The sequence below is a fragment of the Mobula hypostoma genome, chromosome 7 (genome assembly GCF_963921235.1).
Source record: "Mobula hypostoma chromosome 7, sMobHyp1.1, whole genome shotgun sequence".
Lineage (NCBI taxonomy): Eukaryota > Metazoa > Chordata > Chondrichthyes > Myliobatiformes > Myliobatidae > Mobula > Mobula hypostoma.
The window spans coordinates 59,866,114-59,885,369 of NC_086103.1; the positions used below are offsets into that span (position 1 = coordinate 59,866,114).

At 41.0% G+C, this 19,256-nt stretch overlaps 1 protein-coding gene across 3 annotated transcripts in view; it reads left to right on the top strand.

The window, feature by feature from the left end:
• Positions 1 to 18,222, top strand: part of htr4 (5-hydroxytryptamine receptor 4) — a 148,273-nt gene extending 130,051 nt beyond the window's left edge. For all 3 annotated transcript variants that reach the window (XM_063052733.1, XM_063052735.1, XM_063052734.1), the window contains one exon: positions 15,965 to 18,222. Coding sequence is in view for 1 of the 3 variants with exons in the window: in XM_063052735.1 (XP_062908805.1) it covers positions 15,965 to 16,037 (73 nt within the window). In the remaining 2 variants the exon portion in view is untranslated. The remainder of the gene's footprint in view (positions 1 to 15,964) is intronic.
• The last annotated feature ends 1,034 nt before the right edge of the window (positions 18,223 to 19,256 follow it).

The window sequence follows — 19,256 nt, forward strand, 5'->3', positions numbered from 1 at the left end:
GCAGCAAGAAAAAGACTTAATCAGGCATTCAGTCCTTCTTCTATCCACAGAGGGGAGAGCAGGCCATGTTATTCTAGAAGAGGGGTTCTCATCATGCGACCCATGGATCCCTCCATTAATGGTAGTGGTTTACGGCATTCCCTGCTCTGGAATGATGCAATTAGGTCTTGCCCTTCTCTTCGGTCACTGCAAAGATGCAATATAATAAAATATTAGAAGCAGCTTTAGAATAAACATTTGTGACAGCTTGTGACTTTCCTCAAAATACTAGCTTGGCATGTGCTCAAGAATTAACTCCTCTTATTCTGGATTGTTTTAATTCTCAGGAGTGGGATCTACCTTTTTTAAGCACTTGAAAATATTTTTACAACACTTAAAATCTGGATAAAATTATAATAATTGAACAGTAATTTATTTTAATGTTCTGTAATGGGCACTTACCATTCCAAAAAAATGTTACTTCAGTCTTCAAGCAATAAACTCCATTTAAATTTTAAATATAAAAGCAATGAACTAAAGTTAAAAAAATGAATAAGTAACTTAACTAGTGGCTTTGAATTTATAATGGATAATATTCTTTTTGAGAAGTAGACAAAAATCAAAGATAACAAGTCAAACTACATTAAACTTCCATAGGAGTAACTTAAGTTTAATATAGCAATTGTAGTAAAATATGTCACAACATATGCATTTGTTTCAAAATGAAATCACTGTTACAATCTAGGAGGACACCAACGTGTCCAAAGATAGCTTCCACAAGAGGCCATGAGATAAACTATCTGTCATTAAAAGGATTGCAGTTTGACTTGTTTTACCTAATGCCCCATAATCTGGTGTGTGGGATAATATGTAAAGAAAAATTGATTCTATTATATTTGAAGCTTTTACTAAACAAGTAATATGGCCTTACTAGGATGCTGCTCAAGTCTTTAGCTAAAATAATAGGAAGATTGAAGCAAAGGACAAAAGCCAAAACCACTAACAAGTAGAAAGCCAAACTAGGCTATGATTAGATATTAACTAATGTCTTGTAAGTCCTTGCTGGTAGGGAATTAATGACCCATTGCAATTGAGGTTATTTACTGTATGACTATTTGAAAATGACTCATTCTTGTCAGTCTAATTATTACAGGAATTAGAGTTGATACTTCAGTAATTTGTTTCATCTGCATCAAGTCATATCAGACTGCTAAGTGAAGAAAGTGAATGTGCTTTTGTTGGACTGTCTCTGTGTCTTTTGGAAGGCAGGCAAGTGACACACTGGCTGGAAACAAACAGTTCTCAGCAATTCCAGAGATAAAAACTTGAAGCATGTTGAGAAGAATTGAGCATCAAACAAAAACTGAAGCTGCTGGGAATCTAAAACAAAATTAGAAATCATTTAAAACACTCCAGGTCAGGCAGCATCTATGGAAAGAGAACCAAAATTAACATATGAACATTCAAAATAGGCAGAAGAGCTTGCTATTTGTCACTTTGGATTCAGTGCACCCTTCAATATGATCAAGTTCAGTACACGATCCCTTCTTGAATATACTTAATGACTTGGCCTTCAAAACTTTCTCTGGTAAAGAATTTCACAGTTTCACCACCCTCCAAGCTTTGCACTGTTTCAATCCATAATAAAGGGATTTTGACCTGAAGTGTTAACACTATCCATCTTTATAGAGATGCTGCCCAACCTGCTATGTGTTTGCAGCGTGTTTCTGTTTTTGTTTATGAGGAGACATTGGGTGGATGTGTACCAACTGAGAAGGTAGCATAATAGCAGCTTGGAAGTCAAGGTAAATGGTTGCAAGCATTCAATAGTTTGGAAAGGGTTATGGGAAGGAATGAGGATGTCAGTAATGGACAGTGACTAATGTAGGAAGGAACAGAATTATTGGGTTACAAGAATGGGAGAAGCTGCAGTCTAAACTACAGAAAGTCAGAAGAAATGCTTGGAGGGATGGCACAGGAGGCCAATGCATAGAGAGGCAATTTGAAAATGGAAAGTAAATAAATGCATCATATGGTTCCTTTTTAAATAATGCAAATGGTAATTAACCACAGCTGCCACACATCCTTGTTTTGAACAACAGAAGTATGTTGTATATATGAAGCTAGAAAAGAACACAAGACAACTCACGTCATACATTTTGCATTTTAAACGTAAATGGGTAATATGTGGTTTGAAAGAGATGCATTGAAGTACTTTTTAAAACTCTAAACATTCAGGAGCTTGGAAGAACAGAAAAACACTAATGAGGGGTGTAATTCCACACTTTGAAGTTTCTGACTTGATTTCCAAAGGAATGTCCTTCTGCTTACTGAATGTGCAATGACTCATGGGCTATCAAGCTAGAAGACGTCAAAGATAATGAAAAACGGGAGCACATGCTGGAAGATACCGTGCTGGGTTTCCAGATGATTGGAAGGGGTTTCTAAAGGGACAGACATAAGAACCAGACTGAGCTGAAATCAAAGGGTCTTCTCATCACTGGAAGTCTTAAAAATAGGCAGGTTGGCACTTCTAAGGCATTGGAGGTAACTGAAGGGGACTGGTGTTGCGAAGGTAAACTCACTTGTTGAAAGATGCATCTTTGTATTGTTTAATGTGAAGTTAATTTTTAAATGTTACAAGTTTATCAATTTGAAGCCAGAACAATTGGTTCATATTGGATGGTTAAAGGTCCCTTAAGGTTGTTATAGCAGGGAGTAGTAGTGGGGATAAGCTCGCACTACCTATTGAATATTCTCAATGGCGTGCACCTCAAATAGCCTCTGACAACCAAGTCCAGCTCCTGGCTTTCATGTGTGGCTTAGCTACTAAGACCAGCGGAACCATTCCTACTGACAGGAGAAGGGGAAAAGGCAGGTTACTGGTGCTTCAAGCAGATGAGGCTCATCAGCCATGTTTGGAAGCTCATCTAGGAGAAGGGAAACTCTGATCTCAAACCTCTGCTGCTTTGCTGCTATACCCAATCATGGGGAAGGCTTTGAGAGTAAACCCAGAGGATAAAGTCCGGAACTGGAGTCCCTACAGCAGTCTTATGTTGAGTTCAATGCTGACTGGCAACTCCTGCGACGCTGCTGGTACCAAGCTGTATCAGTCTCTGTTGTTCCTTTGGGTTCATCAGATGTGTGGAGAGGGGGAGCTTGCTACATGGGCAACTGCTTGCTCTCCATATCGTAGTGCCCTGGCTCGCATATCTAGACAGCCAGGAGGCAACATCCATGGTCAACTTTGAATGACGGAGGCCTCATCAAGTTGATAAAATATTATTGCATCTTCTTGCATAGTTCCTAGCTTTACACATGATTTAAGAAGATAAATTAATTTCTACAGACAGGCAAGCCAATCTATACTGACGGGGTTGAATGAAAAAATATTGATAGCCCACAAGCAAAAGCTAATGGAAATTACCAGTATGGCCAGAGATAACTACAGTACATAAATGTCTATCGGCATCATGGGAATCCCTAATGAACCAATATAGTGCAGACTGGCACAAAATAGTGTGGCTCAGCATGGCTGAACACTGGTTAGTGCATCATTTTACAGTGCCAGCAACAACCAATCAGGATTCCATTTCTGCCGCTACCCATCAGGATTTAATATATTCATGCCTTTTCCCTAGGTGCTCCTATTTCCTCCCATATTCCAAAGACGTACAGTTAGGTTTATTGAGACTTTAGCGTGAGAATCTTGGTAACAATTGCAGGCTGTCCAGCACAATCCTCATTGATTTGATTTGACGCCAACTACGCCTTTAGTCAGAGATAGCTACAGTCTGCATCTTAGATTCACAATAATGAAAGTAGAGCTGATTGTGTGAACCAGCAGGTACAATGGTTGGCACTCCAACCCAGGACGAATTGTAGCTTTGGTGACAGGGAGAAATAAAAGAAAATAACTGCTGAGAACACAATTGATAAATAAACTCTTCTCTGGCTTCCAGCCAGGTCCAGGTATCAATTTTAACCAATGTATTGATGACAAACTCTGCCACCTTCATCGAGGATGATGCCTGGGCATGTCTAGTCCAGTGGTATTTATACCCCTGACGTCCATCCATCCTGATTGGATAGTCCTCATCCAAACAGATTTCCACTATCCTACCTTGATTACAATCGAATTCCTGTTTATACTTAGAGCAAGACCTTCTTTTCCTCTAGTTTTATTTCAAAAGCTTCCTTCACCAGGCAGTCCTAAAAGGCCATTGGTGCGGCACAGTAGTTTTGTCCCATCAAAGTCAATCCTATGGCTATTGCAAATGCAATGTTCTGCTACAGCTGATTTCTCTGGGTAACCCAAATGGGTACACTTCCTTTGCTCCTTGATGTTAGTTTCCACCATACATCCTATCTGGTCAATAGACGCTGCTCCACATCCACAGGAAATCCTGAAAACGCCAGCTGACCTACATCCCAGGTCATCTTTGACCTGCATCAGCTGTGATTTGAGCTTCCTTACAGGTTTGTGGATGGTATTAATTAGGTATTTCTTCAGGGTCTTGGCGATCCTTCCTGAAACTATGGAAATATAGGAAAGACCAGCAGTAGCAATGGGTTCCACCTCATTGTTAGGTTTCCTGGTTTCTCCATCAGCCCTTTTAAAGGCCTGATTGATTTCCTTCACCTTCTAGCCAATCTGTAAGAACATCTTATTTCCTTGTGCAGAATCTCCAGGTCTGAAATAGCTTTTGCATGGTTAATCAAAGTAAGAAGAACTCTTCTGGAAGGTTTCTGGAATTCGATTGTACACGAGGTGAGACAGCGGAAACCTGACTGGATGAGGACTAACCAATCAGGAGGGATGGATAACAGGGGTATAAATACCACCAGACTACAGGTGCCCAAGCATCATCCCTGTAGGAGATGGCAGAGTCTGTCATCAAAATGTCGATTAAAATCAATACCTATACCCAGATGGAAACCTGAGAAGAGTTTATTCGTTATATATGCCTGGAAAGCACTAAGTCCTTTCTCGGTCCACAATTGAACTTAAATGACATTTTTTCAATCCAATGATTAGATGCAATATAGTCAAAACTAGCAAATAGCTTAATTTTGATACAGCGAAAGAAAAATAAACAAATTAGGAGTCCTGCTTTTATGATGCATGAACAATTGATTGATGCTATTGCTTTCAAAGGCTGCAATAAGGAAACAATTTGGATGTGTTATGCAGCATTAAGACTTATAACCAATGTATTTACCACAATAACGTCAAAGAGCAAACTATAGTATAAGCACAATTTAAACTCTGGAATTGTTGTTTAAAATCTTGTTAACATAGTTACTTCTAATGATTTCATAATGTTGCCATCATCATGCAAATTGAATGAGTATTTACTTTCCCCAGAACATTTAAATTTTTGCCTTTAGCTGCTTTGAGTATTATTATTTTGCTTTAGCCACTAAAATTTAATTAACAATTAAAAGATAACATATCATTATCAAAACTGTTTCTCTATTACATTATGCACAATTACTTTTCACATTTGCAAGGTATCTGAATGTTTAAATTTTATCTTATTCTGTATTGTGAATAATAATTACAAAGAAACATAAAGTAGGTTCAAAAATAATAAAGGATAATATTTTTATTATCTTAAATAAAATAATATAATCCCATGTGGTACTCATACAATCATTTGGTCTGGAATAAATATTAAACCATCTGGATAACAACATCGTTAAAAAAATGTAGAATAACCCTTTCCTCTTTTAGCTAATTGCAAGTTAATAGTCCATGCACAAGAGCAAGATTTTCTGTTCTTAAGTACATGAGTACCAGTTGCAATGTAAAGGGGTGTGTCCGTCTCCTATTCTTGGTGCAGTGTGATTTTGTACAGTATTCTTCATGCCAAGGCAAACACATTTAAAGTGTGTGATGTATTTATTTCTGGATTATTGAACGTCAGGAGCTTACCATGTCACCATTGAAATTGACTCTGCCTCAAAGGATAATCAAAGCTCGATCTATTAAAGGGTCCTCTTTAATAGTTAAACCTCGAATTAATGGAAGGTTACTTATATATGGCACTTCAGTGGCTGCTATAAATGATCAAGGAGTGAGCCTTCAGATTTTCGGATAGCAATATAGATGTTCTCTTTGAGAAGGTGGTGAGATCTTTTACATCAGTCGTTTTGTATGGCAGGTGCTTTTCTCTTCACATTTCTAGTTGGTTTTTGTCAAGCCACTCCTCCAGCTCGTGGCCGCACTGATGGACCATGGCAAAGTGGTTTTGCATCTTGGTGAGAGGGTATGGTTGGACCAAGTGGAGGACTCTGGGCACAGTGAATGCGGATCTTTTTATTTTGGGCGATGACCGAGCCAGTGTACATTGAAAAGCTGGCTTGATTCATGATGAAGTGTAGCCCAGGAGGGGCAGGCGTAAGTCTGTCTGTTCGGGAGCCGGGGTTGGATCAGTCTTCGTTTAGCCTCTCGACCACAGCCTTTCCAACATGGGTGGCCCTGAGTTGGCATCGCCTGATGGGGTCCTTGAAGCACGCAAGCCTCCACACGACGTCAACGTGTTGATCCAGGTCGTGGAGGTTTACATCAATGACGCAAGAATACTAGCCACTCCATACCCCAAACAGATTTGCAATGGTATTGAAAGGAATTATGTGATATGTGTGATTCACGACTGGGTTAAAAACAATTGCAGTTTTGGTTTGGTCATGGTTAGTGCTATAACTATATTTATCATCAGGCACATACATCTCAACATGCTGCTGTGGAAACCATTCTTTTATCAACCCAATGATTGCCACTTTGCTCGATCTTGAAGTATAACGTGGTGATTAATCCTCACCTGACTATAGGACCTCATTCTCAGCCTGAGGAATAACTCAATGCCTGCATCATTTCTTTCATTCACTCAATATCTGTATTTAACCAGTTATTTCAGAATGGTGATTGTGCTGTTATTATGGTCAAAACAACAAACATTGGCCATCATTGCCCTTTCACGTTGGTGAGAGTGCAGGTAACATTAACTGTTAAAATACCTTGAATCAGCACAAGTATATAGATTCTACACAAGACAGAAATCATTCCTTCTTGAAATTCCATCTCGTGTTATCCTGTGAGCCCAGATGGTGGCCTTGATTGTGTATGGTTTTGATAGCATAGGCCTTCCTTTGTAAATGTACTTAACCTTTTATAAGATTTTGACGCTCTTTGAGGATTGACATGCTCAGAGAAGACACGATTTAAGTTATAGACTGCAGTGACCTAGCATAAGCCAATAGGATAACTGGCAGGTAAGTTGTCGTTGACCTCAAATAAATCATTAGCTTTTCCCAATAGTGAGCAGCAACCAAGTACAATAATACTCATCTTCTTAAAGATTTGATTCTAGCTTTCTTCATGGTGTGAGCAGTACCTCTGTAACCTGGTCTGAAGCTTTTAGCCTGCATCATTTAATTACTGTCAGGACATATTCCATCGTTACTCTTGATCAAGAGTTTGCTGTTATTATATCCAAATCAGTAGGGCAATGCCGTCACTCCTTTTTCTTAGACATGTAATACTGCCAAAGTTACGTGCTGTCAAGTAAAATTACTATGATCATTGCTTTTTTTTTACCTGCAGGAGGAGCGCCCTTACAGTATATCTAAAATAATGGCTTCACCACAATAAGCTAATTTGGTCTTTCTCCACCATGTATGACTATTTTTCCCCCAAGCTGTACAAGTTTTCCAAATATATGGGATTATCCATGAGAATTTTCACCTCAGTTGGCAACTGTCCTTACCTTTCATGCCCATCTCTCATCATGGATGAACATATCACATGAACCTTATGGCATTCTACAGTTCTCACAAATCCACTTTCTTGATGATTGATAGAATCTACTTAAGGAAAGGAAGAAGTCATTCTCTTTCATTAAGAAACAGAATCCATGACTTCAATAAAAGGTGAATAGCATAGATCATCCATGGTCTGAAATAATCCAGGGGATAATATGTTTGTGCAAAGAGTCCAGGCATGAGTGAATAGCTGGGTATTCTGTATTCTATAATTCTGTATGAATGAGGTGGTCATTGAAGCACTGGAAGAAGAAAGTGGTTTGGTGGATTAGTTCTGAGGAAACGAAGCCTTCATTGACTCTTCACTCAGGTCTCTGACATGTGCTTTTGATTCCCGACCAAGTTGAATATACCTTTCTATTAGAGGTCTTGTACAAACTAATCCCTGTGACTGACACATACTGTTACTTTATTGTTCACTTCAGTTTCAACATAGAGATTCAAAAAGAAAGAATATTCAGTAGAGATCAATATCATCTGTGTGAGCTTTATGTACTGAACACATTCATGTCTAATGTGTATTGGAGTGTTTATAATGATGCACTTCTCAGGGACAAAGAAACTGGTCCTAAGATATTCAGGAATTGTAACAAAACACATTGATGACTATTTAAAATACAAGGATTTTTTAAAAAAAAATCAGTGCACTAATAAGACAGGCCTGGTTGAAATAAAAACAAAAAATACTGAGAGTAAAAAGCAAGTCAGGACAACACCTGTGAGAAGAGAAAAAGCAAAACTGTCGTAGATATCCAGGATCTTCAGTTTTATTTATTTTTTTGATTTTTGATGGTCATGTAAAAGTTTGGCATTAAACTACAATTTATAACTAATTGATGAATGCAATGATTTACACATGACTGGGAGTGCTTATTCAGACTCCACTGCATTTGGCACCCAGGCATTGATTGACAACAATTTTCCTAAAATTTGTAGTTTCCCTTTAACCAAAATGGAGTGATTCACAATAGGAAACTTCAGTGATTTAGGGAGAATATACATGATTTATCTTACATTTCACATGAATAAGTCCCCGAAAGAAAATTACATTCTGTGAGAGAAGTGCATAACTTACAGCAGCTGGCATTACATTGATTGACCCAAGATCCTCATCTTTATTCCTTGAGGGATTCTGATAAGTTTACATGATCTAAAAAAATTCTTCTTACAATCCTGATAACCCTTAAATAGGCAGTCGAACAAAGAACTCACTATCTCCATTTGAATTATTCCATGAATGTCCAGGAGAAATCACAATGCTAGTGAAATCTTAGCAGTGTCCCAAAAAGCCTTCTGACTTTTTTTAAAGTTTCTCATCCAGTGCTATCTATTTCTAACAAAGAGGATTATATGTACCTTTAAGTATAAAGGCTGATTTATACTTGTGCGTCAACTCAACACCGTAACCTACGTAACTGGCCTATGTGCGTTGTGAGCATTTATACTTGTGCGTTAGTGTGTCTGCATCGCTCTGCAATTCGGGCACGTCGCACATGCGTACACACCTGCCCACGCAAGGCTTCATGGTCATGGTAGTCTTTCTCAGGATAAACAAGTTTAAAGCGAGCGTCTTTTCTCGTAAAAGCGAAATGTGTCCTCCATAATTTCGGATGTCTGTAAAGCTTTATGGAAAGCATTGCAGCCAGAGTCCCTTCAGTCGGCCAATGGGAAGCTATTGCAGCGTAGGAGGAAATGCGATGCCTCCAGGTGGACCACTCACAGTTGTTGTGGTCTGCATTGCTGCAACACGAAGTTACATTTTGGGAGAGGTGTGTGTCAGGCTACGGCGTAGGGATCTGCGTAGGCACTGCGTAGGGTTCACGGCAATGCCGCACCCACGGCATCGAGTTGACGCAGAAGTGTAAATCAGCCTTAATGTAAGAGCCAAAGTCACTATTTACTTACTACACTTCAATTGGCCACCATTAAAAGAGATTGTCAACTGAAGTGATAGCCACCAAATTACGTGCAACACACAAAAAAAAATGCAGGTGAACACAGCAGGCCAGGCAGTATCTATAGGAAGAGGTACAGTCGACGTTTTGGGCTGAGACCCTTCGTCAGGACTAACTGAAAGAAGAGATAGTAAGAGATTTGAAAGTGGGGGGGAAGGGGGAGATCCGAAATGATTGGAGAAGACAGGATGGGGAGGGATGGAGCCAAGAGCTGCAAAGTTGATTGGCAAAAGGGATACGAGGCTGGAGAAGGGAGAGGATCATGGGACAGGAGGCCTAGGGAGAAAGAAAGGGGTGGAGGGGGGATACCCAGAGGATGGGCAAGAAGTTATAGTGAGAGGGACAGAGGGAGAAATGACATGCTTCTTTAAAGTTTGCTTGTTGACAAGTTATTTTTCAATTAGAGTCTTAATTGTTCTCAGGGAAGCAACTGATAATACACTTCAATTCTTTACTAGCCAAGCTAACTTGCAGTCAGCCTGTGCTAAATTACAATTACAGTACACAATCAACCTTGCAAGCATTTACCTGTCTCAGGGCCAATCAATTCTTGCAGTCCCCCATATAATAAATATATTTCATATGTTACGTGCTCCGTAACTGGGTTGCCAAACCAGCAGAAATGGATCACTCAGTTGGAGTCTGGATTACTAGAACTAAGAAAGTTTTATTAAAGAAACAAGCAACACAGTACTCTAATCAAAAGGATAATAAATGCAACAGTTCAGCAATGATAAACACACATGTACACAGAATTAAGATAACAGGATTAATCAAGCTCTATCGTTGTCTAGGGGTAAATGACCAGTTTCAAAGTGACGCAAAGTTCAGTTCAATTTAGTTCAGTTCAGTTCGCAGTAATCGCTGCTGTGGCGATGGACAGTGGGGGGAAGGAGAGAGAGAGAGCAAAACGAATGAATATTCAAGGTTTCCAGACAGACCTTCGCTGTCAGCTTTCGGGCGAGTCCTTTGTGATGTCATCTGAGGTCACCGACCGTGACCCCTCTGTTTCCAGATACGATCGTTGCCCTGCGCTGAACCTGGCACCCAGGCAAGGGTGGACACACACCAGGTTCCCGCCGATCGTGTCATTCCACCCTGTGCGTTTATGGTCCGGTACTTCCCACCGACTTGTGAGAGACGCACCGCTTCCAGGGTCTTGTTACTTCGGGTGTTGTGTGTGTCCAGCCTTAGCGAACCTGTCCCTTTTTATCCCCCTGCTGGGGTATCGCCTGTCCATCACTTCAAACAGTTCAGGATTCAAAGGGGGAGCCGCTCTTGACAGCTCTCCGTCCTTCATTAACATCTCCAAATGCTGCTGCATTGTTTTCCTTATCTCTCTCTCTCCTGAAGACAGGTGGCAGACCAACTGCTGATTCCACTGGTGCCAGCACAGGACAGCTACATCTTAATTTATGTGTATTCTTGTCACACTTCCCCCCTTTAAGGATTTTTACCAGGGGGTAAAAATTACAAACATGAATACGTTATTTGATTCACACACAAATATACATCTTTATCAGCTATTTGGCTAATACAGCGAGTTTGAAGTTGTCAACACCTGACAGACAGTCAGCCATCACATTTTCTGTTCCTTATATATGTGTTATTAATAATCCCTTAGACCAGGCTCCAACTTAGCAAACTTCATAGTGGCCAAAAACACTGATGAATTGCGATCAACGTAACCTCTCATTTGGTTTTGTCCCGGACCACAATAACAAGGGTCGTCCCATTCCGACTTAGTTTTCTCTCGCAAGGGCTTAGTAGGAGGGGGAGGGGTAGTGACCACAGAGTTATTGCAAAACTTCCTACAGTACCCCACCATCTCCAAGAGCCTTCTGAGGGCCCTCTTGTCTGTCGGGGTTGGGAGGTCAGCGATAGCCTGCACTGTAGCTTGCATCGCTGCCAGCTGCCCCTGTGTCACCACAATTCCCAGGTAAGTGACCTTCGTGTGGCCGAACTCATTTTTTTCAAGGTTCACTACCAAGCTGGCTTCAGACAGCCGTATTAAATTGCCAATACACACCTCTGTGTTCGTCAGCCCTTTAGTCACTGAATTACTCATTCTATATGGATGTTGCTCGCTATACTGACCTAGTGTCACAGACACCACCCAACGTCCCAGTTCTTTGCATCGCCTCGGGACAATCAAACACATGGGTGCGAGTCATTTAATTACTTCTCCTAAAGAGTTGCTTTGTTCGGGGATTAAGGGAGAGACCTTATCAGCAGACCTGGCCAAAACAATAGCCTTCTCCCATCTGGTCGATACCATACTCATCTTTTCAAAATGTTTTTTTTCTCTTATCGGGGGGACCCTAGCTTCATTGATTTCTGCGCTAACAGCGACTAGGTTTGTTAGCATATCAAAAGCCTGTGACCGTCTCAGTTTGCGTCGGTCATAATCAATAACATCCTTCCCCCTGGGCAGCTAGTAAACCTCTTTCATGATTCCACCAACTGTTCCCTCCAGTACCGCAAAATGTCCAGCGGGGGGTACCTTGTGGGCCAGGTTAAAAACCTCATCCCCATAACTCTTTTGCACCACCCCCCATTCCCCATCTGCAGGCACGGCACTTGGTCTCCCTTGCTTCCTTAGCACTTCCTCCTCCACACAATAGCCTACTAGTTCCCTTGTTAATTCTGTGTCAGAGAGAGCTGTCTCTGCCAAAACCATCAGCCCCTCGTCTCGCTCCTACGTCTGCACAAATTCTTTCCTGGCTACTGCTACATCTGTCCCAGCTCCCTCACTACCTCTTGTCTCACTACACTCCTTCTTTTCACTTTCTACCCCCTTCTCGTACAAGGCTGGCAGAAACGTCTCAGCTAAATTTACTACCGCAGTCCCGTGATGAACCTGTGAGTCCATGGGCGGGGCCTCAATGCTGGCAGGCTGACCTGTCAATCTCACTGCTTCGAACACGATTCCCCCAGCGAGGTTATTACCGAGCAAGACTTCCACGCCTTTCATCGGTAATTCGGACCTCACCCCGATCGTGACTAGTTCAGAGACCAGGTTGCTTTGTAAGTGTATCTGGTGCAAAGGGACTGACGCTGTCCCTCCCCCAATACCTTTCACCTTGACCTCCCCAGTCTGGGTCTCTGAGCTAAACTCTAATACTCTCTTCAGTATTAGGCACTGACACGCTCCCGTGTCTCTCCAGATCCGCACTGCAACTGGTTTTAACCCCTCCTTCACTGACACCAATCCGGCCGAGATAAACTTCTCGCGCCCTTCCTTAACTTTGGCAGACCTGTCCTTCCCTAGTGGTTCGTTTACCAGCTCGATACAGCCAGTTAAAATCGCCGTTTTTCCTTTTCCCGTCTCCTTCTTTGGGGCAAAGCACCTGGTCGCAAAGTGTCCGACTTTCCCGCAATTATAACAGACAACCCCAGGAGACTTCCTATCAGACTGCTCCTGGTCTACCTTATCCTTCTCACTAGTCTCCGGCTTACTTTCTGACTTTTCTGGCGGACTCTCCCCGCCGTCCTGACTTCCCTTCTGGTAGCCTTTACTCGGGGCAAACTTCATTTTATGCGTCAACGCATACTCATCCGCTAACTTAGCAGTTGCGGCTAACGTGGCTGCCTCTTTCTCATCTAGGTAGGGTCTCATACCCTCAGGGACACAACCTTTAAACTGCTCAATCAGGATCAGCTGTAGCAGTCTGTCATAATCCCCCTTTTCCCCCCTTCGAGGTGCACCAACGCTCACAATATGTCTGCATCTCACGGGCAAACTCTAAGTACGTGCGGTCCCACTGCTTCCTCGCATTCTGGAACCTCTGCCGGTATGCCTCCGGGACCAACTCATAAATCCTGAGCATGGCCTCTTTCACCACCTCATAACTCTGGGCATCTTCCGCGGATAAAGCTGAGTAAGCTTGTTGGGCTTTCCCTTTCAGTACACTCTGAAGCAAAACAGCCCACTTATCCCTCGGCCAGTCCTGACTTATAGCCACTTTTTCGAAATGGAGAAAGTACCGATCCACGTCTGTATCGTCAAATGGGGGAACCAGCCTAACCTCCTGGGTCGCCCGGAACCCTCCACCTTGGTTCGGCACGGGCCCCTGCTCTGCCCTTATCTTTAACTTCTCCAGCTCGAATTCCCTTTCCCTCTGTTTATCCAACTGCCTCTCTTCTCGCTCCAACTGCCTCTCTCTCTCTTTCCTTTCTAACTCTCTCTCCTTCTCTTCTCGCTCCAACTGTCTGTCCCTCTCTTTCTCTTCTCGCTCCAACTGCCTTACCCAGAACTCGTGCTCGAGTCTCAGTTTTTCAAGCTGCACCTGTACCGCGTCTCCAGCAGGTTTTTCAATAGACACCACCTCCAGCCTGCCTTGGGGAAACACACCTTTTGATACATAGTGCTCTACGATAGCTCTGTGTATCTCCTCTCTCCTCTTTGTCGACTTCCCCTTAGCAAGATTCAACCGTTTGGCCACAGCTACCAATTCCGATTTCCTGGCATCCTCTAATGCCTCCAAGGTCGGCGCCTTTATAATTTCCTCAGCCTCCATTTCTGCTGTTTGTCTTTTCTTTCTTTCGGGAATTTTGACCCAATCAATTTACTCCGTCCCAAATTTAGCGTTCAAAATCGCGGACGAGAACCCCACTTATGTTACGTACCCCATAACTGGGTTGCCAAACCAGCAGAAATGGATCACTCAGTTGGAGTCTGGATTATTAGAACTAAGAAAGTTTTATTAAAGAAACAAGCAATGCAGTACTCTAATCAAAAGGGTAATAAATGCAACAGTTCAGCAATGATAAACACACATGTACACAGAATTAAGATAACAGGATTAATCAAGCTCTATCGTTGTCTAGGGGTAAATGACCAGATTCAAAGTGATGCAAAATTCAGTTCAATTTAGTTCAGTTCAGCTCGCAGTAATCGCTGCCGTGGCGATGGACAGTGGGGGGGGGGAGGAGAGAGAGAGCAAACGAATGAATATTCAAGGTTTCCAGACAGACCTTCACAGTCAGCTTTCGGGCAAGTCCTTTGTGATGTCATCTGAGGTCACCGACCATGACCCCTCTGTTTCCAGATACGATCGTTTCCCTGCGCTGAACCTGGCACCCAGGCAAGGGTGGACACACACCAGGTTCCCGCCGATCGTGCCTTTCCACCCTGTGCGTTTATGGCCCGGTACTTCCCACCGACTTGTGAAAGACGCACCGCTTCCAGGGTCTTGTTACCTCAGGTGTCGTGTGTGTCCTGCCTTAGCGAACCTGTCCCTTTTTATCCCCCTGCTGGGGTATCGCCTGTCCATTACTTCAAACAGTTGAGGGTTCAAAGGGGGAGCCGCTCTTGACAGCTCTCCTTCCTTCATTAACATCTCCAAATGTTGCTCCATTGTTTTCCTTATCTCTCTCTCCTGAAGACAGGTGGCAGACCATCTGCTGATTCCACTGGTGCCAGCCCAGGACAGCTATATCTTAATCTATGTGTATTCTTGTCACACATACCAAATGTATGTTATACTCTCGTATAATTTGGAGGTGTGCTTGTGCTTTATTGACAATTTTTGAGAAAAGTAGACAATATGCATGTAAGTATGTGAAGAATGATACCAGTAATTTTTACCATAGGGTAAGTATTTTTTTCTTAAAAACAAACAAGTTTAATTTGATCTGAATGTAGACAGTCTTATTTATCGGTTTAAAATTACTTTTTCTTTTTTTAGAAAATCTGATCAGGTTGAATTAATGAATGTTAATTAAATGGAATAGTGGACATTTTACAAAGTTTCAAGCAAACTAACCAATATGTCAAAGTTAATTGAACAGTGGACTTTGATTAATATAGAATAAAAGCTGCTTTCGAGCCCAACCAATCACTTTCACTCCCACTGTTTGTAAGTTAAAAATTCAACAAAAATAATTAAATTTTGGAGCAATTAAAATTTCAGAATGTACAGTAACTTTCCAAATTGCTAATCTGTTGTTAAATTGAGACTTCCACAAGAGTTAAATATCAGGCTGCTTCCATAGTGCCAGTTTTACACCCAGGCAACATGTTGGAAATCAACCCCATATTTTGATTTCATTAATTTGAGCAAATGATGCACAGATTGAAGCAAATTATAAAATCATACTAACACACTGCAAAGAAAATCTCTATTCCAGATTATAAATTTCACTGGTTTGGTAATTACAAATGTTTGTATCTCCTGATTACTGTTTTTTTTAATTTATAGGTACACAGTTTTACGTAATGGCCATCTTCAGGAACATGAAAATATGTCTCTCCGAAGTGATAATGAATTATAGAAATTATGCTCTAAACATGCTTGAGGCACGTAATGTGTGGTCTTATCTCAGAACTGGAATTAGTGTCTCTGCTCACATGAACATGACTCCCACCAGAAAGATGCAAATAAATGTTTACAGCACCCTTATGCGCAAAACAAAATAATACCTTACATCATTGGGGTAGGCAATTTGTAAATAGATGTTTATGGTGAATAAGGAATACTTTTAAAGTAAGTGTGCGTGAATGAGTCTCAGAATTTATGAATTTGTGTTGTACTTATTACAATTGATGATTGTTTTGAACCAAATGTGAAACAAAGCTGTAGAGGAAAAGAACAAAAATGTCTATTTACACGTTATGATTCAAAGATCAAATGTACGCAATTATTTGATGTTCCAGGTTTGTGCTTGATAAATGGGATGTATTATTTGTAAGCTTTAAAACCACGCAAATGTGTCTTAAATGTCATTACAACACACTGCATTGAAAATGTTCGATGTTGTGAAGGGAGTTTTAGAGGTCTAAACTCCTAGTAAATTGTATTCTGTATTGTTTTTAATGATAGGAGAAATTCCTATCCTCACAGCAACTGGGTCAATTTTTTACTGTAATTCCCGTACCGTCAATTTTTGGAAAATAAACCAGTGTTTAAGAGTTATCTTTCCCTTTTAGATACAGTGGATTCCAGTTAATTGGTCCATCAGTTGATCAGGGCATCCGCTTATCTGGGACAACTCTTAAAGAACAAAAACTAATCGAGAAAGTAGCCAGAATTCCGTTCATTTATTTGGGACACTGTATTACTTAACTGGGACAAGAAACTGTTGATGAATAGTTTCTGACTGGCATCAGTCACATGAACTTGTGTGGCCACCAAACACTACACTGTGCTTAAAGCAAGCAATTTTCAAATGGCACCATTTGCATGTGTTTCTGTTCAAAAAGCAGTGACTTTGTCACTGATAGTAGACAAAAAATAAGGGTAAGAGGAATTAGAATTGTTTTACGTACTATGGTTTCAAGTATTCAGGTTTGAAGATACCAGAAACGGCCAGGAATGAAAATGAAACGATTTCACCACTTCAACAAATTTGGAACGATGAAGAATTTAGAGGATCACTTACAGTCAATCAAAAGTACACAGCAGTGTATTGGTTGTGCGTTCTGTCCGACGATGACAGTGAAAACTGAGCAGGAGTGTTTTTAAAGTGGAAAAGCCATTGTACTGGGACAGATTCACTCCCTCAACCTTGGAAGTCCAGTTCCGATGGTATGAGTAGTTACCACAACTGTGGTCTTCCTTGGTTATAGCGAATAACCATGACTTCTTCTGTGCCTTATCATGCCTTCACTCTCCTCAAACTGTTGCTGAGCTGTCTTCTTCGCCATTGGATCTCATTGTCGATCTCATCCGCCCAGTCCGCCAGAGCTGACTTCACATGCTAGGACAGGCATGTTTCTTCCTTACCGGGTCCGAGGCCTGCCAGCGACCCTCACCTGGTTTATCCCGCCTGTCAAAATGGCGTACCAGTGTGTATCGACTGTTGCATACAAACAGCTACAGTACTTGGAGCCACAGGTGAGAGCTGAGTGTCCAGTAAGGACTAAAGGTGAATGAGCCGCCCCAGAATGGACACAACAAACCTCTTCCCTTGAGGTGCTACCCCTTCCTGAACACTCCATACACAGCAACATACCCCGGATGAATTCCTCCGTTGATAATAAATAGGAACTAATACACTGTTTTAGCACTGGTGGTGTTCTAAATTGTTCTGTAGTTCATTTAAATATATAATTTGTTACTCAGTTAAGTGGTTGTTTCTCTTTCTTAACTATTTCCATGAAACTTTGGCTAATTGGGGCAACCACTTATTGGGCCTAAATGTATTGATCTCGATATGTCCCAATTAACCGGAATCCACTGTATTACCTAAAGTAATTCTGTGTAAAATGGAATTCAAATAAAGGTAGAATATTTGTAGAAGCTGAAAAGAACTTGCTATTTATGTTGACTGAAATTAATTTCACATAACTATATATGTATACACTATATATTTATATATGTAGGTCATGAAGTAGCATAGTTCCAAAGCAACAAAGTCGCATATGACAGATTTTGTTCCATCATATTAAGCAATTGTTTCTTTGTGTATCAGCTTTGATAATGCAAGCTATATTTTTATTTTGAAATGCTGCTGACAGATGTTTTAAGAGAAAAATAAATATTTAAAATTATAAAATACGTTTTTCTGTATGTCTCTATAAGTCTTAAAGTCTCAACAACTTATATTATTTTGAATTCTTGATGCAAGCCATTTTGTCTTTGCACTTATTTTACCAAATATAAAACTAAATATTCAAGTTCTTAAATCACTCAGCAACCTTAATATTTGATGACTAAATGATTTGCATAAAGTGGGTGGAAAAAATCTGCAGGGCTGGAAGTAATGCATAAATTTAATAGCGATGTGGCTGGGAGAGTGAGTATTGCAGTAATTAAGTAGGAAGACAATAAAGAGAAGATTTTCAATGGTATTGGGCAGAGTGCGATAGGAAATGGCATGAATTATGCCTACATCTTGCTGATCTCTGATGTTGGTGGAGGGAAACTGGGGGTTCAAAAGAGGATACTAAGGCTGTGTAATTTTACGCTCATCTTGTGTGAGGGAAGCCTGAAATCAGGAGACAAACTGCAGAACGTTTAATGCCATTCTAACAATGCAGTGTTTTTCCTGTCAAAGTGAGGTAGTCATTCTAGAATTGATGAAACAGGGCAGTTGAAATCAAGTCAGGGATAATGCTGTAGGGAATATTAGGACATTTTGGGGTCTTTTAGCCAAGCCAGCTAATCTGTCTTCCTGTTTCATAATCTGTAACCTTATAGGTTATGGTGCTTTCAATGGTCAAACCAGGAATTTTTAAATGCTTTGGTAGTTCCCAATTCTACTATCCTATTAGGCAGCAACTTCCAGTTCCTCATCACTCTCTTAGTTAGGGTGGGCCTGGCTGTGGAGTGGTGTCTTAGATGTTAGCCAAGTCATATGTTGCCAGGCTCTGCTTGCTTTCAGAGTTTGGACATGAGAACATACAGGTAGTAAGGAAATTGGCTGAAATGACAAAGGGAAAATATGGAAAACATGCAGAGGTGTCAATCAGCAGTGGCCAAAATGAGAAAAAAAATGGACAAATACCAGAACAACATACAAATAGCCCTTTGGAACGTATGAAGAATATAA